At 39.1% G+C, this 26753-nt stretch overlaps 1 protein-coding gene across 1 annotated transcript in view; it reads right to left on the reverse strand.

Moving 5' to 3' along the window:
• Positions 1 to 26317, reverse strand: part of PPIG (peptidylprolyl isomerase G) — a 28095-nt gene extending 1778 nt beyond the window's left edge. The window contains exons 1-11 of the mRNA XM_034065599.1: positions 26069 to 26317; positions 18224 to 18303; positions 18045 to 18119; positions 15764 to 15871; positions 15203 to 15247; positions 13480 to 13567; positions 12362 to 12391; positions 12136 to 12275; positions 2542 to 2746; positions 1332 to 1499; positions 723 to 807 (exon numbers count right to left, since the gene is read on the reverse strand). Coding sequence (XP_033921490.1) covers positions 723 to 807; positions 1332 to 1499; positions 2542 to 2746; positions 12136 to 12275; positions 12362 to 12391; positions 13480 to 13567; positions 15203 to 15247; positions 15764 to 15871; positions 18045 to 18119; positions 18224 to 18284 — 1005 coding nt within the window. The 5' untranslated portion in view covers positions 18285 to 18303; positions 26069 to 26317. The remainder of the gene's footprint in view (positions 1 to 722; positions 808 to 1331; positions 1500 to 2541; positions 2747 to 12135; positions 12276 to 12361; positions 12392 to 13479; positions 13568 to 15202; positions 15248 to 15763; positions 15872 to 18044; positions 18120 to 18223; positions 18304 to 26068) is intronic.
• Between the last annotated feature and the right edge of the window lie 436 nt (positions 26318 to 26753).

The raw sequence follows: 26753 nt of genomic DNA on the forward strand, positions 1-26753 counted from the left end.
TTAGCCCTGGCATTCGATTCTACATAGCACACAACATGACACTTCATATGTATATAACAAGTTCACATTGCAAGTTATTAACTTACTGAAAAATACATCTGGCATTCAGCTAAAGCAGGAATATAAAATGTCTTATAAATAACTGTTTTAAAGGTAACTTTGATTTTTGTACTCTGCTCAGAGGTCTTCTCCTGTTGCCTTTCTAAGAATGCAAATTCTTCTTAGCTCTGACAAGCAACACAAAGACAGTTTTTAGTAAAATTTGAGGGACAGAGACTTCCGTTACTAAAAACATTTTGCTACAAGTACTGTGTAACATATGGTTTCACAGAATAAGAAGAACCAATCTGACAGCTCCCCCTGCCAAAAGGTGGAGAAGTCTTCCACACATTCCTGTGACTGATGTCATATTGCTTCTGCTAATCACTAGGACCATTTTTGAGCTAATTCCATTCACAAAATCACAGAAACTACTACAGTAATACGAAGAAAGCACGTTTTTGTTCAAATAAAGAAAGTTCTCCTTCAAAGAAGCCTGGTATGCAAGCAGGAAATTAATTTAATTTTCCTTGTTGTCTTCCTTCAAGCCTCAGTCTCCAAATCAATTACAATGAACCTTTTCTATTTTACATCAACCATCCTAATGAAAACGGTTCCTAACACCAGCTGTAAGACTGTGCTACCACCTTGTTTATTCTGGGGAACAGATTGTAATCATTTACCCTTGGTCCTCTTCCTTTTATTTTCCTTCCAGATCTGGTCACTAACAGCCTCCTCTGGTACGTTGACTGTGAATTCGATAGATTACTGAAAGTAATTTTTAAAAAGTTATATTGTTATTAACAGAAAAAAGAAGGAAAGAAAATTAAAAACCAGTTTTAAACCATCTTCAAAAATTAAACTAAAGGAAAATACACATGCAATTTTATATTTTATAATCAGTGCAGATAGTAACAACCACACAGTAAATCTTCGGGTTCTGTAACCACAAAATATTTGACAACGTTTCCAGATTTTCCCATTTTTTAAAGAAGACTTCATAGATTCAGATTGGGCATGTTCCAATAAATTCTAAATGAAACTGTATCGCACCTTCCTTTCTTTTTCTTGGTAATTTTACATTTTTCATCCACTAAAACCATTTTCAAAGCCTTTGTTCTAGGACAAAGGCAACAGTTGCCAATAAACTGAGAAATCCTTTTTCACCCAGCAGCGCTCACAACATGGAACGGTTTAACAGGGAGAGGACTCACTTAACATTAGAGTCCTAAACCAGTAACCTGACCATACCACTGTCAGCGCATAGTCAAATTCAAAACATAGTATGTTACCTTTCCCTTTCCTTCTCTCTGCTTTTCCTCTCTTTTTCTTTCTCTTCTTCTTTAGGAGGACTTTTCCTCATCAGGAACCGGTTTTCAGGTACAGGAGGAATTTCTTCAGGACGGACAGTAGACACTGGCTGTGCTTCAGCATTTTCACCTTCACTTTCACTGGAAGAGCTTTATTTTTGTTTAAAGAAAAATTATACTGGAAGTGAGTTATTAGGATGAGAGAAACCCTTTCAATCCATTTAGATAATTCAGAAATTCTCTCAATTCAATACACAATGATGCCACAAGGAACTTCAGAAACAGCTACTTCAGGTGGAACTTGTTTCTCCCCTATGGCATCTTTGGTCTAAAATAAACAACTACAGTAGATTTCTGACCAATATTTTAAAAACCTATGAATTCCAGTTCACATTGGAAGAAAACTGGTGTAACACTGAACATCATTTACTCTCTGAATACAGCTTTTTTTATCTTAAAAACACTATCAGGAGAGTCAAATTCAGATTTTACACTAGCATATATAACTGTGGCTACAAACTACTGGAATTCCAAGCAGTTGGAATAAAAAAATTTATGTGAAACAGGCTTAGTCCCACTGAAACAATGTTAAGGCAGCACTGCCCCATGTAAACATGTCTTACATTTTGCTACCAGCTTAGAAAAACATGACTTGCACTGACACAACTTGTATCTCAAGTTAACTATAAGTGAAACTATTAGACTAGAAATAACGTTTTCAGAAGCAAGAGTGCCTTTTGAGTTTTACCACCTTTCAGTGACATGGCAAAACTTCTGGCATATCAGACCAAAATTATGTTCATTTATTCATTTCTCATTTAATTTTGCATACTACATTTTCCTCATTCTCCTAAGTCCCACTGCATATAATTTAAATTGTATCATATAGAAGTGAATTTAAGGAAGCAAGTTATCACCACCTATTTCAAACCAAGCACTCCTCCTGCAACTTTTCAAGCCAAAACAACGTTAAGTCTTAGTCCTTTCCTTCACTCCTTTACAAGCTGCTGCATGTATGCATATGGACATTGTCCTTTACCATCATATCAGAAAAATTTAAGCTTGTACATGGAAACAGACTCTCTCCCAGACTTCAAAATACCTAAATTCACTAGTTACAGAACACTATTCCGCAGTGATAGGACAAGGATATGTATGGTGTACATGTAACAAAGCAAAGTTTAAAATTCACCTTTTCTTGCTTTTCTTTCTCTTTTTCTTTTCTTTCTTATGTTTCTTGGAATTTTTCTTTTGCTTCTTTTTTCGTTTTTTAGACTTCTCTTCTGAAGCACTCTCAGAATCCGATGATGAGTCAGAAGAGGATTCTGAATCACTTGAACTTCCCGAGTCACTAGAGGAGGAAGATGACTTGTGCCTTTTCTTTTCTTCTTTCTTGGCTTTAAGTCAGAATAGCAAAGACATATTTTAACATTGAGCAGGAAAAGCAACTCATCTAGTATCTGCCTGAAATTCTTATAATTGCATCATGAGACTACTTCATCAAAATCCCTAAGAACAAATGGCAGTTTTGGAGAAAACACTGTTTCTCCCGAGTACAGTAAGGGGTATATCTAGAAAGACATCAGAAATTTACAACATTTTGCATTTACGAAGCTCTAAACTATCAAACTTATACTGTCAAGAACTTGTAGAACTGTGCAAGTTTTCAGATGATGTTCTATTCGACATAAACTACATATGAAGAATTACTTAAAATTTACAAGAAGTTTATAAAAACAAATAACTCTTCAGCTTTATGTTTAACCTGATTTCATATAAAATCTGTTCAGATCACAAACAAGAGAAGTTCTGAAACAGGAAGTTAAGTGTCACAGACTAAATTGATTATTCATTGAATTCAGCTCAGAGGAAAGATTCAAATAAGCAACCTTCCTGCTAAGTGAAACCATGCTCAGAGAACAGTCCTAAGCCTCCAGTTCATGTGTTGTGGTTGGGTTTTATGTTTGTTTGATGGTTTCGGGGCGGGGGGGGGGGGGGGGGGGTGGGTGGGAGGGGAGGTTTTTGGTGGTTTTTTTTAAGTTATTAACCATATGGTATGCAAAGGAACCCTGGTAAAGAGCAGACTAGTCCTTAATTACGCAGTTCACCATTTCTCATGTGGCTGCTGGAGCTGCAAACCAGCAACTTACAGGCAATCTGGCACTTGTCTGACCGGAAATAATCCAAGCACATAGCTTTTCATGTCCTGGAACTGATCTGAGCCTTACTTAAACTATTAAAAGTGATATAAGTATTATTCCAGAGTCACAGTAATTTGAAAAAATATATACAATCAAAAAGGGCACTATAAAAACTTGACTAAAGGAAATCTAGGCTTCGGAGTTACAATGCTTCTGGTAATCAGTTAAATTATACGAATACTCTTGAAATGTGTTATGAAATTTGTACCAGGTTATTGTAGAAAAAATTAAAAGTTCTACCCAGAAAAATCGAGAAAAAAACACTGGCTGACTTCAGACTGCTGTAGCTGACTTTTCTAGTTAGCATCAAATATCATTTTACTTTGGCATTGCAAATTACAAAGATAGCTCACCATTCATTACACAACATACTACAGCCACAGACAAATGAAACAGAACCTTCACCATTAAACAGAAGAAAAATATACCAAAAATAAATACTGATGTCACAGAATCATAGAATCAGCTAGGTTGGAAAAGACCTTTAAGATCGTCAAGTCCAACCACTACCCTAGGACTGCCAAGTCCACCGCTAACATTAAACCATGTCACTGAGGGCCTCATCTACACGTTTTGCTAACACTTCGAGACGATGATTCTACCACTTCTCCTGGGTGGCCTGCTCTGATACCTGATTACCTTGTCTGTGAAGAAGCTTTTCCTAATATCCAATCTTGTTTCCTCCTCACAATAAACAATCCATATTTTAGTAGAACACTTGTTAAGACTTTAGAACAAGCTTCAGACCAGAGACAAAAATGAATTTTAAAGTTGTGTATGAACCCTAACTTAAAAGTATTAGCTTTCTGCAAAGCTTTTAAAGCCTGCTCTATCCAAAGAATTCATGGTTTAGAGAGATATTGTCTGAGCTACATTAACATGCAAGCAAATTAAATGCAACTTCCCACCCCCTGCACTTCATCTGCACAAAACAGCTAAGGGAAAACATTAGGCACCAAACACAGGATTATGACTACACAGCCTGTCTGCATCTGAAAACAATTCAGAGAACACAATGTCTTCACATAGCAGAAAACAGAGATGTTTCCCTTAAGAGCCCAACCTTTTTCATTTCTATTAAAGACAGGGAAACTAAAACTTAGTCTGGCCAAGCATTTCTTCTGTTGGTTTCCACTTGTGCCCATTAAGATGATGCAATCTGAATTTAAGTATTATATATCAGTCATTGTTATAAAATAATGCAAGAAATTAGAAAAACTCTTGTAAAAAAGGGGGGAAAAAAGGTAAAAATGTTATGAATCTGTTACATGATTTTTGTCCTTGCTTTACAGAAAACAAGCCCTCGTGGGCATTACAACAACTCAAGTGTCAGAAGAGAAAAAGATTTCCAGAACTTCAAAGAATACAGGTGATGGACCAGTTATTTTTTTACTTACAAACAGCTTTGATTTTGTACATATGGATGGGAAGAAAAACTCCGTTTCACAATTCCCTGCTACCAGTCTCTAAGCACCACACTTACAGGTGTGTATGTACAGGAAAAAAATGGCAGCAGTACCAAATACTGAGTAGTATATATTAACAGTTACTCGACTTCTAGAATTCAGTTATTTGGAAAATGGATTCTTTTAATTCTGTATACACAGATTAGAGATCAGAAGGCAAAAAAAAAACAAAGGTGATACTCACGTAGAGAACTTTAGGCAGTGGAAACATTCTATGAAGAATAACACATCTGGTAACTGCCCTTCTGAAAACAAAAGTGGCTGTTTAACTGTTTAATGCAACAGTGCATCCATTTTTTGGTTTATCAGTATCAGATATCCTACTGCTTAGCAAGTATTACCACACTGACTGACTCTTGGGAGGTAAAAGTAGGTATTTGCAACTGCAAACACAAGCTCAATGTGGAAACTCTGAAATTCAGGACTAACTTCACCTATTTTTGCAAAACTGCAAGATGGGAAGTAGCAATTTTTCAAGGATGATGAAAAGCAAAAAAACTTACATAAAACTCCTTGCTAAACTGGTCAGAGAAGAAAAATGTATCCTGGGGATAATGAGCCTTAGTGTAACAATTAGGGATGCACTATTTGTAACAGTAAGCTAGTACCTCTTACCAACTTTTCATCAGAAAAAAAAATTCCCGTTTGGGCTAGAATGGTAAAAATTAGCAAGGACAGATCCACAGTTGCCCAAAACACATCTCTAGTTGCAGTTCAGACAACGTCTCTGTGACTGGTGATGTGCTGTGTGAACTCCATATTGCCACTTGGAAAATGGATATAACTGGGTATGCTTTAGAGTAGCAGAGTTGAATGTGTATGTTTTATACCACTGCAGAGATGGACAATGAAGGGTTCCTAATGGAAAAGAGTCATAATTTCTCAGAAAAGCATCAGTTAAGCTTTCATTCACAGCATCATCTCTTAATACTAACTTTTGTTCTGCATATTGTTACTGAATGTGAATTCAAATGTATGAAGTTGTCATATTTTACTCCCATCAATCCATCTTCTCATCTACCATATCCTGCCCAGAAAACACCTTCTGCCTGTAGGTGATGCACTGATGATCTATCAGCAGCCTTCAGTATTATTCTAATGTTATTATTACACCATCCATAATGAAAGCTAATCATACAAGGGACCTTAAAGATCATGTGATCATCTACTTCCAACCTCCATTTATTAGACACTTTTGGCTTTGGCTTACTCAAAACCCCCACTATATTGCACTATACTGTTTCCCATATCCCCTCAGGCAAAACAAGATGCTTCCAAACTCAATTTCAGAAGTTGCTGAACAAGGCATCAATAAATGTACTTATTTTCTGTATTTTATCCCTCCTGCATCTGTTTTAAGCATGTCAAAAACTATCCATGACAGATTTACCTGCATTATTGTAACAAGTTTAGGTATGTTATAGTTACTACTTTAATAGATATAAATGGAGGTGAATTAGTGAGCAACTACCTCAGCAAATATAATGGGATCCTTACGCAGAAAATAACACCAATAGCAGATGCATTTGGGAAATCATGTGGCAGGTAGGAAGTGAAATGACAAGGGGAAAAAAAAAACCAAACCCCCACATAAAAATCAAAACAAAACCCCCAAAACAAAACCCCCAACAACTAAAAAGCCCCAAACTGTTTATACAGCAAAGGCAGAAACACAGAACAGTTTAGGTTGGAAGGTCCTCTAAAGATCATGTAGTCCAACCCCCCTGCAAAGAGCAGGGGCATCATCAACTAGATCAGGTTGCCCAGAACCACATCCAGCCTGGAATGTGGCACAGGTTGCCCAGAGAGATGGTAGATACCCCATTCCTGAAGACACTGTGCCAGTGTTTTACCACCCTCATTGTAAAGAATTTTTTCCTCACATGCAACCTGAATCTCCCCTCTTTTAGTTTAAAACCATTACTCCTCCTCCTGTCACAGCAGGCCCTGCTAAAATGTCTTTCACCAAATACCCTCTTGTGGCAAGAAGTTTTAGATATACTTTCTGGTGACATCTAACTATCTCTGTCCAGCAGAAATGCTATTTTGAATACTGAACCAACTTGGTGCTAGCCAATCACAAATCACAATAAATGAAACCAATCCTGCAGCATGAAGGTCAGCAAGAAAGAAACAGAGTTCTATTTACAGTCCAAGTGTTCCAGTTCATTACCTTCAGGATCAGGTTTCAACTTATGACCACATCTGAAACAGATACATTGCTTCCTACTCCATTCACTGTGACCTATTGGTATTTGCCAGACTTCATGAATTACATGATCATGCTGCATGGCACTGCCAACAACTCTCTGCATCTCAGCTTCTTGTGACCTGCAGCAAGTCCTACCTGCAGCAAGTCTTACGTTAGCCCCATCATACCAGACTCCTGGGCTTGAAATGAAGAAATGAGCTGGCCAGAAAGCAGGCAGGTTCAGGCACTTTCTTAATGTCAGAACAGGTGATCTCATCTTGCAATTCACAGCAGTGACACTCAAAAAGTTACTTTACATCAAATCCAATAACCTGTGCTGGCCTACAGCAGTGCCCAAAAAGAGGGTTTCTTTAGTTCAGGACATTTAGATAGATATTTTCCCTGATCATTTTTCCCTGTGTTTAACTGCACTGCTCTTCAGACTACCAGGTCTTCTTTTTTCCTATTTCATATGCATCTTGCTTTGATTATTTGCCACGGGTTCCTATTATGTCTTTCACTGCTTAAGGACCAACTGTATCTTACAATGAAAATTATACACAGTAATCACATAGGGAATACTGCTATTCTTGATTCCTGTTGATCAGATAACATTGCTACTGTGAGGAGTCCTGTATCAAAAATGCCCTGGACACGGATGTTTCTGTAGACAAGCAACCTACCACTAGACTGCAACAGCGGCGGGGGGGAAGAAGAAAAAAAAAAAGTCATCTCCAGCTCCACTTTGACAAGCTTCAGCTAAAGCCAAGCCAGTTTATACCTCACTGCCAGCTCGCTAGAAGGAAAAAAAAATAAGCTGGAACAGAGAAGTCTGAAGTCTAGGTAAGATGTGACTTACCATAATAGCCACTTTCCAAAATTGCTCTTATTCCGTATGTATTCCATGATTCCTAAATGTGTAATTTTGTACTGTATCAGTGCTTGAGAATTTGCACTGATACTTTTTTAAAGGAAAAAATACTGATAGAATGACCTAATTACAATATTGGTCTTTGATGAATTATAAAGCAGACAGTCTGCCTTAATTGCAGAAAGCACACTTGCACAAGCAGTGATTCTACAGGGACATTGATGTTGTCATCAATGAAGATCATGAATCAAGCCTAGCACTGCTCTGTGCAGAATCCCCCAGCAATACACTTTTCATGACAATCTTCATTACAAGCTCTTGTTAAAAACTACCTAATGCACAAAACCATTTAATTTTGTCATCTGTTTTTGAACCAGGATGTCAGTGTCCCACATTCTTGAAAATATCCAAGATATACCTTTGATTAGCTAAAGTCACGATCTCAACCAATGCAGCCAGGCTTGTTTGACTAAACCCCCTTCTCAAAAACTTTGTCTATTAGTATCAAAGCCCCCCTTTTTTCTTTAAGAAAGTCAGCATTGTGTTACTTGTTCCACAGTTTTTCTTGAGACTTGCATTAGTTTATCTAGTCCATAATGACCTTTCTAAATACTCACTCTATAGTTACCTTTCTTCTTTTATTCCCCCTCCACCCTTTCCCCAGTTTTGAAGGTTTTTCCTGGAACTTTTTAAGTTTTTCTAACAATAGCATCACTTGTGTCGTGGTTTAAGCCCTGTCAGCAAGTCAGCCACACAGTTTCTCTCTCACCCTTTCCCCCCCCCCCCCCACCTTCTAGCCCTCCCCCTGCCCTGGAGGGATGAGGAGGAGAATCAAAAGTATGCAACTCCCACAGCCTGAGATAAGTACAGTCCAGTAACTAAGGTATAACACAAACCACGACTGCTACCACCAATAATAAGCATGATAAAGGAAATAACAAGGGAAGAGAATACAACACCTCACCACCCACTGACCAATAACTCACTCCACCCCACCAGACTGAGCACTGACTAATACCTCCTCCAACCCCACAGTGAACTAGCCCTTCCAGGTAACTTCAGTTACATCCTGGGCATGATGTGCTGTGGTATGGAATAGGAATATTTTGGTCAGTTTGAGTTAGGCGTCCTGTCTCTGCTTCCTCCTGGCTTCCCCTGCTCCCTGGCAGAGCATGAGACTCACAAAGTCCTTGGTCAGTCTAAGCATTTGAGCAGTAACTAAAACCATCAGTGTTATTAATGCTGTTCCCAGGCGAAAGTAAAAAAAAACACAGTGCTGCACCAGCTACTATGGAGAAAAAATGACTGCTACTGCTGAACCCAGGACAACTTGGCCAGAGAAATTATTCTTCCATAATTTAGCTCCTCTCATTCATTTTCACTAAACCCTTCACCTTTAAGGAGCAAAAAGAAAAGTGCATGGCAGGGGGGGGAAATGAGAGAGTGGCATGCATTTCACTTCTCTCGTTGATCATCCTCTCAAATCCCAGATGAAAGTTTCTGATCTAGGCCTCTGCAATATTATAATTGTGACTGTTGTGTTATTCAACTCATCGCATCCAGTAAATTAGCTCAGACAAGTCACCATCCACTCATGCCTAAATAAATCCAATTCTTCTGTACAAAGTGATAACATTTGCTTCCTTCATAAAGCATTTCATCTGGATATTCATCATAATACCCCAAAATCCAACTGCCTTTCCTCAACTTTAACCTAAGAAACATTCATAGCAAGCACCTACCTTCTACTAATTACACTGTCTTTCATGCTAAACCCAAGAAGTATCAGTTCTATTTTCGTGTCATAAAGACTTGTCAATTTTTTTTGTCTTGCCTACCAGACAAGCTCATACAATAAATATTTCAGTATAAGCCTCCCTTGCTATCATAATACACCTTTCCCCCACAGAAATTCACTGTTACACTTCCATCACTGGAGATCTCCTTATACCTTTGCCTTAACAGCAAATTCTTAGAAGCAGTCTCCTCTGGTAACTGCCTCATATTTCAGAGTATCAGCTCCCTTTTGCTTCCCAAAGTAATGTGCTACAAACAGTACCACTATTTGATGGCTCTCTGTTGATTATTCTCAGTGACACTGCTTGCCTCCACAAAATGCACCTCCTGCCTGGATTTTCTGGCCTCTTCCATATATTGACAGGTCCAAAGGCCTCTCCTGCTCCACTTTTCAGCTTTGGACTGCAGCTTGGCAAGTCTACTGCTGATATGATGACAAACTGCCCTACCTCCACTGCCTCAGGTCAGCCCATCCCATCAGTAGTTCCATCTGGTGCACGTAGCAAAAAAACAGTTCCAGCCATGCTATTATCTCTCACAGTAGAAATACATTTGCCTTTGCAGGCTACTACAGACAGTCTTTCCCTTCCAACAGCAGGATTCTCCACCCACCAGGATCTCCCATCATAGTCTATCAGGCAGCACTGTAACCAGACTGGCTCTGCATTAGTGCCCATTAGGGCCCACATGTCCCCACTCTCAGCTCTGTTCTCCACCTGCCCAATCCTGGCGCCTAAAGCTTCTTGATCTCCAAACACTCTTGCTGTCCACTGTTATCTAGGACAGTGCCTTATAATGAGCCAAGAGGGCTATCCCATTGCCCTGGCATCAATTTCCCTCCGTGGCACACCAGAACAGCTACAGGATGCAGAATGCCCAGAATCCTATCAGGACATAAGAAAATTGATAGGACCAGACAGATATTTCCAAAAGCCTGTTCTCTCTTAGGAGAAGTTAAAGGAACAAAAAAACAAAACCAGAAAACCCAAACCCAAAATATTTTGTATTTATTTTATTCACTCTTTCAATGACATGTACTTTAAAGCCCTGCCTAATAGCTTTAAGTCATCAGACTGCTCAGTGCCAAAACTTTAGTCATTTGATTTCAAGTATTCTGGACTGGACTAAAAATGGAGTGTGGCAAACCAAGGCAAATGTATACTGACACATAAACAGGTATCTCACCTGCTAGATTCACCCATTCTATACCTGTATTGGTTTATTTTGTAATCTACGCCATCTGTGCATTTTCTAACAGATACTATGCTCCTGAGTACTGTCCAGAGAAACAAAATTATGTCCTAACACACAAGGTGACTTATGAGTTCATCTGAGAAGTTCCAGAACCTTTGAGAAGTCAGAAGTCCTAAGATACTTTGCTTGGAATTCTGAGGTATTGAAAAGATCACTTCAACTCCAAAGTCATTTTACTAGACATCACAACAGGTGAACACAAAACTATATCAGAAAGGAGAGGAAAAAATAAGAAGCTCAAGTGTGATTGCTTGTATTTTCCTCAGGCCAAAAGAACAACTATTCTCTTATCCTTCAATATCCCTGATGCAATCCTTCACAGTACACAGCAGCAGAAGATGCTATGAATTGAAAAAGCATGATGATCCCTATCACAGATCCTACCAAATATGCAACCTGGGTTTCCTCTAATGAGATTCTCAAGAGTGACACCAACATCTTAGATTGAGCCTTATTTTGTAAAAGAAGCAGAATCCATTCTCCAATACCATGTTCAGCTCTAAAATGGTACAGCAAGACATCCCTTCCAGAAAGAAAGACAGGTACTGTCATAAACCTTTTTGAGAGTATAGTTTACAATTATTGAACTTATTCCAAGTTTCTTCCAGGCTTTACTAGTCTTCAGCACCTGTTCTGAAGATTTACCTTAAAGAAAACTGAAATAAGTTCAACACCTACCTGCCATCAACCTTAACACAGCACTATTTTCTATGTGACAAGTGCTTGCCAGCATTGTACTAAACTTTAGCTACTATAAGGAAATCCAAGGCAGGAGAATTTTTAAAGAAAGCACACAGGATGTTTCTTTAATGCCTTTTGCATCAACACAAATTGATGTATCAATTAGTTTTTTTTCAAAGACAAACTGTACTGCAAAATTCACCAACTGCCACACCATCCATCACAAATAAGTTTCTAAATATTTTTATAAGCTACCAACAGGGAAGAAAATGAGCAAAATTACCTCACAGTTTGCATCCATGTAAAATGTACAGTTCAACTTTACCTTTGGATTTTGGAATTAACTCTCCACAACTCAGTATGCGTACTTCAGCATATGGTTTACTAGATGCATCTGTTTTCTGGTTTTCAATTTCTCTCACAACTTCTTGACCTGAGATGACTTGTCCAAAAACAACATGATGTCTGAAGAATTTAAACAACAAAATTCTTAGTACTTCATTTTCCCAGTGCAGTTCCCAAACAAACATAAGGAGATAAGAGATATTTACCCATCCAAGTGAGGCGTAGGTTTAGTTGTTCTGTTGTTTCCAGGTTTTTAAAGAGAAAAACAAAGTCAGTATTAGTGGAAAACAGTCATCATTTGAATCACGTCATATACACATATAAAGGTACAAGTCTGACTGAACTAACACACCCAGTATATATTATTCTGTGTGCAGTTAAAAGTATTTAATGTTTTATACATTAAACTACCTGTTCAATTCATTAATTGATCACATTTTACTGAACAAAATGTGCACATAATTTTTAGACAGCACCCTCATACAGGATAAGTATTCTATTTATTAAATGTATAAATAATACCAAGAACAGATAAAAATTAAGGCAAATGCCTCAGAACCAGAAACCTGCAAATAACCCTCTATACATTAGAAAATAATCAGAAATCAAAGGAAAAAAATAACTCCATGTACAGATTATTCAACTTCGAAGTAGAAGTTAATTTCTCTCAGATTTCCCCAATACTAGCCCTCAGATATACCAATGTCAGCCATGGCAGAAGTAAAAAACTGGGATAGTTACAGTAATAACCAGTCAGAAAACGCAAAATAATGGCCTAATAGCGAGTGACATCCACAACTCACCATTTAATTAAAGCATGAAATGTGAGTAAAAGCACTGTATTTCAAGACTGTTTTCTGTAAATAAATTAAAGAAGAGTCTACTGCAATATATTTTAAGAATTCAAGTTTTAACTGTAAATGAGACTGCACAGGAAAGTTATTATGTGACCAAAAAGCCCCAAAGCTCTACTGTTTTTGAGAGCCCCCAGAGCTGTTCTGCCTTCTTCCAGACAACACGTACTAGAAGAAAGTGGTAAGAATTCTACAAGGAACTATCAGGCTTGCTTTATTGGCCAAGTTAGAACATGAGCTACTGAAAATTATCAAAAGGTCTTCTGCACCAAATAAGCACTAAACACGAAAGTGATAATTATCAGGTTCCCTAAACAGTATATTAGGAAAATGTCTATTTCCATGCAACTCTGTGACAAAACATCAACTTTGGGTTTGCAAAGCATCTAGTCTTCAATATTTAAAAGGATTACCTTTACAACTTACAGATGTCAAGCCACACACACATTTCAGGACAGTACAATACTTACATAAAGAACTGTGAACCATTTGTATCTTTCCCTCGGTTGGCCATTGAAAGGAGAAATTCTTTGTTGTGCTTTACAGCAAAGCTTTCATCTGAAAAAGTGTTTTCAGTTACTTTAAATATATGACATATGCTTAGATAAATGCTGTAATCTAAGTATACTCATCCTTATTAATGATTAAGAAACCCCTCATTTTCAGGCAGTTCTGGTTTTTCTTACTTTTAATACACATAGATAAGCAGTTTGATAGCAATCCTAAACAGCTTCTGTTTGTCAGACACACAGATAAAACTATTTTCTTAATGGCCAGCTTGGCAAGTTCAACTTAAACGAATATTATTTCTGATAAGCAAATCACTGTAACAGTTCAGACTAAATTCTAATGAAACTGTGATATGCAATCACTATCTACAAAAAATTATCTTGTCTCTCTCCCAAAACAGCATAAAGGCTGCTTTGACATAGGAAGTTGACTCAATATTGTGTAGGTACAGTTGGCTGGAGCAAGCATTAACAAAGAACTAAAGAATACTACCTGCAAGGATATGGTTTCACAACACACTGTGTCACTGGAAGCAAAAGGGACAGTCCCACTCTGTTCAGTCACCTGTACAATTGCTATTTGGCATACCACTGTGTCAATCTAATCCTATAGTGAGTTGGGTAAGGGATCCACAAAAGCAAAAATTCCTATGAACTAGTTTTCATGCTGTGGATGAGGTGACCAGCCAGCCTGCAATTGCCAGAATGTGGGTAGAGGTTTTGCTCCCTCTTCCAGCTCTCCCAGCCATACTTTTCCTCAGACCTAGCTACTCATTTATGTTGGTTCTGATGCTTGCCAAATCACTGAATTGGGGCCACTCACTAATATGGAAATAAATACTTTCTTTTTTTTTTTTCCCTGCAATAGCCTTTGGGCATTTTAGCAAGTTGAATCAGCTGAAAGTTGGATCTCAGTGAGAGTCAAGGCAATGTAAGACCTCCTTCTTTTGGCAGCTGCAAACTGTTGAGTCAGCACAAGGTCTGATACAGAACTGTAGCTTGGTCCTGCTAAAATAGTGAATAATTCTTTTGCTTGTTTGCTGCAAGCTCAGGCAAAAAACAATGTTAAAAGAAAAATGGCATGGATGAGGGAGGAGCATAACCACTCCTGCTGGTGACAGCTAGCCACCACATGGGGTTAGATCTAATACAAAAACTGCTCCGCAGAGAGCAGAGATACTTCACAATGTTCTGACCAAACACACTGGAGTGCAGAAGAGATACTTCTTCTGCAGTACTGTCTGAAAAAGAACTAGGTCCGTGAGGAACCTGACAACCTCTATTACTAATTCCTCCTGGGTTCAAGAAAGGAGGGCTTTATGCATTCTTTCAAATAAACATTTGCAAGGAAACCTGATTCCATCATGCCTTTCTCCTTTCACTTGAAGAAAGGACAATCCCCAATTTTTATCTAGCTGCTCAAGACAAAAGCATATGCTTAAAAACAGTTAAAAACAGGTGAATCTGGTAAAATGGGCAAATACAAAAGAGCCTGGTTTTAGTTTTCCTTTAGTTAAAAGGTTCATGTCTTAAAACAAAATAACTTGAACTGAACAGTCAAATGCCTCCATGACCAAACTAAATCTTAACAACAATGGAATTCAGGTTTACAGAACAGAGACAATAGGCTGTAAAGGTGATTGCTTGTAGTAACCCCAAAATAAAGCAGACTGATAAAACTCACCTTCAAAAAAGCCACCGTAGATGGATTCTCCTCCCCTGCCATTTCCTTAAGAAGAAAAAATAATCAGTTACAACTTCAAGTAGTGATTAAGAAAGTCAAACCATGTGGGAAGTGCTTCATCATGCAAAATACTAATCCAACTGCAACCAAGTCACTGATATTATTCTCCAAGATATGCAAAGACAACCCAAGACACATCTTCGCAGTCCCAAAGCAAACCTGAAAACCAAGGTATTCTCCCCAGTATTCTGCTACTCTCCCCCTTTTTTTCCCAATTTCCCAGCAGCAGATATTTTATCCTCACATTTAAACTTTTCAATAGAGCGTACTTACTACTGAGTAATGAAATAACTGAGCAAAAGTGTGTGCATGTGTGTGTACATGTGTAAATTTACAGAAGTTTATTACTTGAGTTTTCATATAAAGGTTCTTATGAAGAAAAAAGGGGAAAATAGAGGCTGAATCACAGAATAATTAATATAACTAAATGATGCTATACAGAATTCCTGCAATATCCTATCACACAAGCATTAAAGTTTTCTTCAAAGATTCACATCATACCTTCACTGAAGTCACCTCCTTGGATCATAAAATCCTTCACAACCCTGTGAAACAGACAACTTTTGTAATGCAATGGCTTTTGGGTGGATTTTCCTGTACCCTTTTCACCTGAAGGAAAAGAGGGGGAACAAAACCCAAAATTACTCTTGGTATCTGTAGAACTTCCACTACAAAAAAGTGCTACTTAAGTAAGCACTTGATCAAAATCATCTACTAAGCTCTGAAAAATTAGCTTATGAGGAAGACACATACCTGCAACACCAATAAGAAACTAGCATTTAGGAAAGCAGAGCAGAAACTACCTTCTGTCTCTATGGTTACACCAGAAGAAATCCTTACTTATGTTAGTATACAACTCTGGTCTCTTCCATGCAGATGGACTGAAATTAAACAGCTAGTTTAGGTTTAAGATAAATGACATGGCTCACAAGCATTAAAGAAACACTCAGATCTTCAGTTACAACATGGCATGTTTAAAGTACCATAAAAGCTCATAACAAAAACAAAGAGCCAGGTGGAAGAATAAGGAATCTCATTTCCCACTTTCACTCATGATTACAACTGTCATCTCCCTTCCTTATGTCAGCTCTGGTGCTCAAGACCTGTAAGCAAACTCTCTGTTTCAACTACTTTCTCCACTACCCTCAAATAGGTAAGGTCACTGCTGAACTAGCAAGATGAATGGTTCATGGTGTGTTCTGTGAATGGCAGAGCCACCTCAAGGTAATAGTATGGTAGTCAGTGGTATATGTTGGAAGGAAAAGAATCTCTTCCTCTCAGTGCTGGCAAAGTGCTGGTCTGCTCCTATAGCTCTTGCTCTGAGCTATTAAAGTGGCAGCTATTGTGAAAGGCAGTTGCCTTTGAACTTATCTGTAACAGACTGGTGTCTCCATATGAATTTGACCAGCTAGAAAAAACTCTTTTGATAGAAACTTTGACAAATGTGAAGCCGTATCTGTTGACTACCTTGGCATATGTCTAACACAGGTATGCCAGGAAAATACAGAGCTGTTGAGAAGTACATGCCATTTTAAAAAAAGGATCAAAACTGCCTGAAAAAAACTGCACAAGGAAAACAAAATCAAAATTTGAATTAATCTGGTGATAAATACCATAAACAATCAGCCCGTGTATTTTCCTCACTATTCTTAAATATGTTAAAGCAGCAAAGTAGTTCAGCATGTGAATCTGATTTTGAATGTCAACAACTAAGTATGAACTTAGGAGTTTGCATCCACAATGCTGTTGAAAGACTTTAAGTCAAAAATTTGAAGCAGTAGCACCTTTATGCAATAAATCTGACTTTTGGGCAGATCAAGAATGCCATGACCACATAAAAATATACTAGCAGCTATTAGGAAGAACCACTATAAGGTTCAAATTTGTTAACAAATTTTGATAATCTGATTTTGTGCCAGTAAACCTCATGTCACATCAAGTAATACCTACATTCCTGCAGATATGCATGGTGCATTAACTAATGGTGTTCTAGCTAACTTGACATGAATGCAATTATGCACCCACACCTGATTCATGTAACATTATTACTGCTGAGTGATTTCAGTACTAACAGCTACAAAACCTTGACCTGAAAAACAGAGCTGGAATGAAAGGAAGCAGAAAATGCTAAAGACAAAAAGCAAAAAGCATGTAAGCTATTTGTGTACTCACAGAATTATTCTTGGGATAATAAATTTAAGTCTTGCTAAACTGTCAGTATTTTCAACAAAAGCATGCAGTCCAGAGGACAGTAATTTTGTTTGGAAATGCTTTCAGGATAGAAGCTTCTCAGTATTATGCTCAAAAAAATCATTTGAATTTTAAGTAGGAGTGAATATCACCAGTCTCCATCAACAAATTAAGGAGAAAAAAAAACAAAAAACACTAACGAATACAGCAAATACTGTCAAATACCTCAAAGGATCGTAAGACTGAAAAGTTAAGTCTGCATGGTTGACCTCTTACTGGCTACCTTTCAAGACTGGACAATGTTATATAATGTGAACAGTAATATCTATGCTAGTAACAAAATCAGCTTACTGCATCTGTATTTAAAGTCGATTAGTATATAGTCCCTGCAATATACTAAGCCAAAGCTACAACTGCTTTGATTCTACATCAGATGTATTTGAAAAATTAGACAAATCTCAAGAGATACCATGAACCAATGTTTTATGGATTTATTTTGCATGTAAGAAAGTGTCAGAAAAATGTAACAGACATCAAACTAGCTAACATGGTATTATATTAAAAATTCTAAATATATTTAAAATCTACAAACCTGTGCAAAGGCAGCGAAAATTTTCACATGTCTTTGGACACACATCTGAAAACAGTTCAAAGACCACTCTTCCAGCTAGAAAAAAAAAAAGCCATATATTTTATGCAATTAACTCTGTATTATTCTTCTGTATCTCGTACGAACATCATGTTTCTGAATGGGTATTTTAATTTTCTTACCAGGTACATTGTTGATGGCTATGTCAAAAAAGCAACGAGGCCTCTGGACCTTTACTCCCATGGCTTCAAAAGTTTAAATACTGCAAGTAAGAGAAATAAATTTAGTTCTTCCTTTTGTATAGGGAAACTGTAAATTCTTCTACATTGACTTACATAGACAACAAAAACTTCAAAAAGCAAACCTTAAAAAAAAAAGAGAGCAAACCAAAGTATTTTTAAAGGTTCAGAAAACATGAAGTATTCTAGGTCATTTCTATGTTTTGTAGACCCTAATGAGTTAGGGTTGTGTTTGCTGCATTAGTATTAAACTTAAGTGCTATACTTCAGATAAGGAAATACAAAACAGAAAGATACTCTAAAATACGGGGATAATAAAGCTTGACATCTTGCTATTCAGACAGTATAGATAATCACCTAAGTTGCCTACTCCTGGAACTCTATATCCTAGATAAAATAAGCTCTAATGCTTATTAGAGGAAAAAAAATGAAGGGGGACAGGGGGGAAACAACAAAAAAACAACCCAGCAGCTTGTTTCAGTGCTCTCAAACAGCTTTTTGCAATTGCCTGTTTTAAAAATACTAATTTGCAGTTTCTGTTAGGCTCAGTGTTAGCAGCTGAGGAGGCTGCCACCTCCACATGCCAAACCACCCCTCTGGTCAGGGTTACCAGCTTCAGGGCAGGCCTCTTCTTCTCAGAAATACATCAGCTGTTGCGGTCCACAACCCAGTTCAGCTCATCTCAGTTACTATTAATTACCTGGGCCATGAACTACAGCTGCTCAAGAGTGAACATAAAGCTTGACTACAAGCACAAAAAGGTGAACAGCCTAGAACAGTGAACTTAACTGCTGCAGGCAAGCAGCAACTGCACAAGTCAAGTAGGCATACTTTCAGAAATACACAAACTTTTGCTACAAACAGAATGGTCTAAGAGTAGAAAATAACTTATGATTGTTACAACTTTATAAACCACCAACATATTGTTATGTTAAAGACTTAAGCATTCAATTTCTCAAGAATACATTTCCCAGATTCCTACCACTGCAATTATCAGGAGCTGCTCTAATTGAGAAGGAAACCATTCTACATTTAAAAAAATTAAAAATACACTCTTCCAGCTACTGTTGAGTGAAACTATTTTGGCTTTTTATTATTTCTTTTCCTCCTCTGAGTCATCATTCCTAGAGGTATTTAAAAGACATGTAGACATGGTGCTTAGGGACATAGTTTAGCAGCAGACTTGACAATGTCAGATTTATGGATTGACTCAATGACCTTAAGGGTCTTTTAACGAAATGATTCTATGATTCTTTGTCAAGAATTTTAATGCAATTTTCCCCTTTTCTTTGACTATATCCCTTTGGTTTATGTAACAAGCACTATCTTAATCCTATTTGTATCTCTGACCTTCCAACATTATGCACAATCACACTATTTTTTTCCTTTTCTGAAGGCATATACTCTGAATTACTTCAGAGAAAGAAAAAATCCCCAATGACAGCAACAGGATCTGTAAGACTGGAGTACCTCTTCCAGAAGTTGGAATATAATACATACATTTTCAGTTAATTATTTTTATTGCCAGAAAACACTACTGAAATCTAGCTGACACGCTGCATACATCTCTCCAAAAGCTTCACTCATAGCTGTGCCACAGAACAGCCTCAGAAAATTCAATTGTCACCATCTGTCACTCTCAGTTTAGGAACAAGAGGCTGTAAGAAATCAAAAGACAGCAGTGTAATCATGTTAGTCTATATTCTCTCACTTGTGCTCAGTGCCACTCCTAACATTTTGCCAAGATTACACAATGAAAAATCACAAGAACAATGCAGGACTGATTTAAGTTAAACACCACCCAGTAAATTAACTTCACGTGATTTTTAGCATGACGAGACTTTGCAAACACACAGAATCGCACTAGATATCTTTTTAGCTATGTAACTACATTAATTCATACAAGCCAGAGACATATCAAAAGCAGCAGGCTCACTCTGCTCACTCCTCTCCCTGAATTATCTATTTAACAAATTCTGTAGCCAGTCAGAGGAACAAACAGAGAAAAATGGTTAGCAGAAGGCTGACCAGCTCACCATGCTATCCTGCACAGACTCTAGGACAGCTCCAGGAAGGTGGCAGTATTGGCAAGGAAAGTAGATGAGAAAGGTGGGAGGGGAAAAAGTGCCCACAGAACTGAGACCAGCCCAATGGACAGCCACCAACTCATACTGTCAGCAGCAGAACAGACTGTACAGCTGCACAGATGGGCAGGGTTGGGTTTTTTTCCCCTAGGAAACCTCTCAGAATAAATGCTACAATAAATAGTTTGCTGACAGAACTGACAGCTTTAACCAAACTGTGACATCTAAGAACCAGGAAGTAGTACCACAACTGATTGATCAACTGTACCCAAACTTCAGCCATTTAGCTGTAGAGCTTGAGTGAGGAGGGATTTAATTCCCACTTCACAGGCAATTTGCTTGAGAAATGTAGAGGTATGCCTTAACATTTTATATAGAGTATTTTAGCCAAAATAAATGAAACTATCTTTATATATCACACAATTTTTTATTTCAAGCATTGATAATGACTAAAGCCAAACTGTAAAATAAATGTCAGTATAGGTATGTCAGTCAATTTTTAACTCAGTTTTGTGGAAAACTGGGTGAGAGAGAGAAGGAAGATATGAAGAATTCTATCTGAATCCCTATTCTCACAACCTTTAACTCAATGTGATGTTTTTCTATCTCTCCATTGTCTCAAAAACATTAAACATATCAAGTTTAGTCCATGTTCTAAATGTTACCTGCGCTTTCCCTAAATCCTCCAATAAAATCTCTTAAGCACTGACTGCACTTGTTTCTAAATGACAGTTATGTCAAATGGTCAGTATGAACACCCTGACTGGTCAAATACCAGGCCAAGTAAATAAATATACCTAACTCTTGAGCTGACATTGCCTAGTAAGCCAGGCTAAAATATCAGTGATATTTATCCTACCTACCCTAAAGTCAAATGAGCCTTTCGTTTTCAATATACTTGAACATACTTTGCAAAGTTATTACTTCAGACAGACCTGAGGTGTTACCGAGAAAAATACAGAGCTACAAGTGATCCATAAACTATTAATTTCTATTAATGTAGCATTTAACACCAAATATAATCTTGTACATACTGATCATTTAAAACTTGTCTCTATTAAAAGCAAGTTCATTGGGTATGAATGTTAAATACAGACCCAACAAAGAAAAACTATTTGAAAATACCAAAAATAAAGTCAGAAAATTACAAGGAAAGCTGAATAACACTACATGTCTAATACATGACTTGTGTATTTATCTCTCCAAATTTGTTTTCAATTATAATGTGGATACCCTTAACTCACAATACTTCGCATTTTTTAATTGTGAACCTGGTGGAATTTTGCTAGTGAAGGGAATATGATTTTAAACTCAACCCAAAAGATGCTTGCTAGACATACACACAAAAATGTGCTATGCAGCGCAATCCTGAGAAGTTGGCTCACTTCTTCCTTCCAAAACTCTGTAAGGAAGGACAATGTATCAACCCAAGTACTATCCTGAAATGTTTAAGCTATTCATCATGCTCAACCACCTGCTGTTTGGGAAGCCTCTTTACTAAGTCTAAGTGGAAACTATGGAGAAAAAAAAAAAAAAAAAAAAACCAAAAAACCCAACAAACTAAAACCCCAAACAAGAAAAAAAACCCTGAAACAACCAAAACACCAAATCAGTGTATCAAACTAAAGAAGCCTGTTGGTTTTATTTCTGGAAGTGGAATTCCAGTTCAGCTTACAGCATATTTGTGTTTATTGACAAATTCACCAACAATATTTAGTCTTTTCAAAAAAGCTGCATCCATAGCAGGGGCATCACTAGCTGTGTCCATGACGATTTGCATCCCTTCACACCTCCATTAGCTTCATCACTTTGTTCAGATATTTGCAGGATAAAACTGGCCAATTCACAGCCAGGCTACAGACAGCTGCTCTCCTTCAAAATGATCTGTACCAATGAAAAAAGATAACCACTCCAAACTGTTCACAGGCATCTCTCTGCCAGAGATCATCACTCAAATGTGTTGATGTGCTTAAAAATACATCTTGGGATTTTTTTTCCAAAGTCACCTGTGCTAGCAAGAATCTGGTAATAATACTGTTTAATATAAACTAGCTTCTTTTACTTGAAAGGAGCTAAAGAGCACAGATGCACACCAACTGAAGTATCAACATGTCATACTTCTCACAAGAGCTTATGGTAAGCAGCAATACAGTAGTATTTCCTAATTTTACGAGGGGAGGAAAAAAATTATTTGCAGCTATGCTGAACAACAGGCCAGAGTACTACCTAGTTGTTTCAGTCCCTGCACAGGACAGAACAATTATGGAATAAAGGAAACATGGAACAGCAGGAAAAAAAAACCAAACTACAGTGCCCTATTCCTTCACTTCTTTCTCTGTCATCACCAGCTCCCCACTATTTTTAGTATCTTCTTGACCTTACCTTTGTATTTGTTTCCTTCTATCAACTTACAATCTGCTCCATTGGTTTTCATTTAACATCCAAATGAAATAAATAATAAAAGAGCATAAATTCACATTCCTAGCATTTTGTTCTAGGCCATCTACAAATGCAGGAAGACAAAACTAAATTGATTTACATTGCAAAGATAGCCATCTGGAATCTTCAGAAGTATATTTTTAAGCAAAACTGAGTCCAGAAAATGAAAACGCACAAAGTGAATACTAAAAATATATCACATGTACTTAGGCTGTGGGGTTCCAGTCACCTGAAGCCAATATAAACATGGTCTGATACCAAAACGGAGGACTCATACATTCATGGGTTTGGCTTTCATGCAAACAGCCACCTAGCTGCAGAAAAACTACCCTTTCCTCCCTCCTCCAAGAAAAGATTTGGCAGTAACACACACCAGCTTACAGTGATAGTGGAGCCATAGCATAAAGACTAGAAATTAAGTTCTGATTGTGAAATGGGATACATGAAATTTTGTTCCTAGTTCCATTCCTATGTGGCAAATTTCCAGACATGTTAGGATGATACAATAAAAGGTGAACAACAAAAATCCAACCAGCCCAACCTTCAATTTCCATCATTTCCTCAGCATTTTCCCCAAACACCTCCATGTTTTACTATCAGCATGATTTTTTGCAATTATTAACATGAATTTAGTCTTCTTGTATTAAAGTACATAAGGAATGCAGAGCCAGTTATAATATCTCAGGAGAACGTAACATTCAGCTGAGAAGGTAGTAACATCCTCTCAGACTATTCAAACAGAAACGCAGGTTCCTACTAGATCATGCACAGTTTTATTTTCCTAGGAGACATCTACAGCAAGAAAGATGTTCAAATAGGTAAGAATACTCTTGTAAACTGCAAGCAAAAAGCCCTGTTGTCAAGAGTTAGTAATGATTTTTTATTATATAATTGATGCAGATGATGTGAACAAATGCAAGTGATTTCTCCCACAAATAAATGCCTTTGTTGGTGTTTACTGCTCTCCCAGAAGCAGCAAAGAAACGTGTCCATTCCAATTCTTCCATTCATAACCAGAAAGTAGATTAACATAGGTCTGAAATCATGAATTTATATTTTAAAATTTATAAAATGCTAACAAAAAGCAAGTTTCGGCATTGTATAAAACAAAACAAAAAAGCTTTTAAAGGGTGCAATGCAATCTCCAAACCATTTAACCAGTAGGATCCCCAAACTAAATTTCAGAGTGGAATCCCCTCCTACCCGTTATTGAAGATGAGAGCAACACAAGACCAACTGTAGGAGACAGTTCTTAATACTGACCCACATTTGCCAACCATAACAAAATCCCCTTGTTCTAACACCTTCTATTCTCATGCTCTCCTCCTTCCTCTAGCACTTCAGCTCTAAATCCCTTCCAGACCTCATCCCAGCCTCCCACCTAAACCTCATTCCATTAGAAGATGGCTAAATTTGCTCCTTGGCACTCACTGACTCTACTTCCAAATGGAAAATGGCTCCTAAATGCACATGGCATGGAGGATTGAACTGGTAGTGGAGACATCATGCTGCAGCAGAGTAAAATCCTCCATTGCAGTACATATTCTTTACTCCAAATTCCCCCATAATCCAGATTTTCTGAGATCATAAAGGGAGGGGGGGAATAAATCTTCTTTTGATAACAGCTTGATAACTGCTTAGCTAACTTAAAAAAAATTAAAAATGTTTGTTTCACAGAAGAGGACTGGAAAAATGTAAAGTCTTAGTAAGATATATAGTGCCAAAGGGTGCTCTCAGAGGACTACTGATGTTGGTATCCTTTGTATGCTCTCCTTTATGCCTACTTCATATACAGGAAATGATACCTTTTCCAAAAATCTTTATAAATAATTCCAAAAGCCAGTAAAACAAGCTCTGCAAGTTGAGATAAACCAAGCCTTCATAAATCATGTGTAGTTTCCATGTTTTTATCATAGTAGTACATAAAATAGGGGTTCTGTTGGACCCCAATGCATTAATGAATAGGAATAGTAAAACACAATGGGGGAAAAACATTTTAAAAACATACGTATCAAAAAATACACAACAAAACCCAATCCAGACTAAAAAACATTTATCCCTGTCCAAGGGACAGCCTCTTCTGCAGGCAGTACAGAGCAGAAACACGAAAAAAACCCCACCAAAACACTCTCTCAGAAGATACATCTTAGAAAACAGATTTAATGCAAAAGAAATGGTCTCAGGTTCCTCTTAAAGTAGATCTCAGACTATTACTAAAATTTAATTAACTCGCCAAACATTAGGCATCTACTTGCAAAGGTGACTTTATCATCATTATGAAGTTACTTTTCTAACTGTGACTGAACTGTAAGGCAATGTTTACAACTACAGTAGATAATTTGTCCAGTTTCAATAAACTATTTCTTTCTCCCCTATGCCTCTCTCCTTCAGAGCCTCCTCAATGACTCAAAGTCCAATCATATACTACCGTTTGGTCGTGGCTGCACACTACATGAGCCTGAAACTCCTTATTGATAAAAATCCCTTGCAGTGCCTTAGGAAATCCTTAGAAGAGAGAGGCAGAGGACTCTCCTGCCTGCCATGGTAGCTCCTGTAGGCTTCACTTCCCTAGGAGAGGCCTGCGGAGGGGAGGAGAACATGTGGCGCGCAGACAGCCCGGTTACTTCACCTTCTAGGGGAGGAGTGAGGACTCATTCAAACTCCGGACCAGGCACCGAGCAGCACCCAAGGCCGATCGGGCGCTGGCAGCGGGCAGGCAGACCGGCACCGTTCCGACCCGCGGCTCGCTGCGCTGCGGCGCAAATTCCCAGCAGCGCGGATCCTGCCACCTGGAGCAATTTTGGCCGGGCCCCGTGCTCCGCTTCACCCACCTCTCCTGCTCCCACCTGCGTCCGGCCCCGCTCGCAGCTCCTCACACCCCCTTTCCCCTCAAGGACCACCCTCACCTGGGATCCCCGGGGGTCTGCCGCCGGGGCAAGCGCCAGCCGCGGCCCGCCCGCCCTCCGCACACGGGCCGCCAGGCCTGCCGAGGGAACGTGTGTGTGTGCAGGAAGGCGACCACAACTACCCCACAGCCGCGGAGCGGCGGCCAGTCTAGCCCCCTCGACAGACCGGGGAGGGGACAGGAGAGGAGGAGTGGGGGCTCCCATCCCCATCCGTGACCGAGGCTCAGGCCCCGCGGCGATGCGACCTCTCCCCACAAATCCCCCAAGGCCCGCGATGCGGTCTGGGCCGCGGCTCTCGTCCGACCGCATGGCGACCGCGCCGGACCCCTGCAGCGACTGGCTGCGGCTCCGGCACTCACCCCGCTCGCGGCCCGCGTCGCCCCGCGCTCCTCAGCGGCTCGCCGCCATGTTAGAGCTGGTGCGGCAAAGACTGCGTCAGTGGAAGGAAAGGGCGGGAGGGGGCGACCCCGGGGGCGGTGCGGCGGGTTAGGTGGCGAGAAGCTGAGATGTGAGGAACGGCAGCCCGGGCCAGGAAGGATGAAAGAGATCGCCGGACACTGTGCAGCCGTGGCCGGTGGCGGGGAGGAGGCGGGGGCCACTCACAGCCGAAGCAGTTGCGGGAAGGGGCGCCCGCCTCCTCCTGCTCGTCAGAGGTGCTCCGCCCCCTCCCGCCGCTCAGTGCCCGCCGCCGCCTGAGGCGAGGACGGGTGCAGCGCGGGAAGGCGGTGGGGTCGGTGGAGCGGCTGGAGGCCTCTACCTTGTGTCTGCAGGTACACGGGTGCTCTTCAAGCAGACGTGTCCGGAGCTATTGTTGGCCTGCCCTGCTAGCGTGACACTGATGGGTGGCTCAGCGAAGAGCGGAGGAAATGGCCAAGGGATTCACAGAATTACAGGGCCCTTGGGGTTGGAAGGAACCTCTGGACGTTGTCTAGTCCAACACCCTGTCAAGGCAGGGCCACCTAGAGCAGATTACACAGCAACACATCCAGCTGAGTTCTGAATGTTTCCAGAGAGGAAGACTCCACAATCTCCCTGGGCAGCCTT

This window comes from Melopsittacus undulatus, chromosome 8 (assembly GCF_012275295.1).
Source record: "Melopsittacus undulatus isolate bMelUnd1 chromosome 8, bMelUnd1.mat.Z, whole genome shotgun sequence".
NCBI lineage: Eukaryota > Metazoa > Chordata > Aves > Psittaciformes > Psittaculidae > Melopsittacus > Melopsittacus undulatus.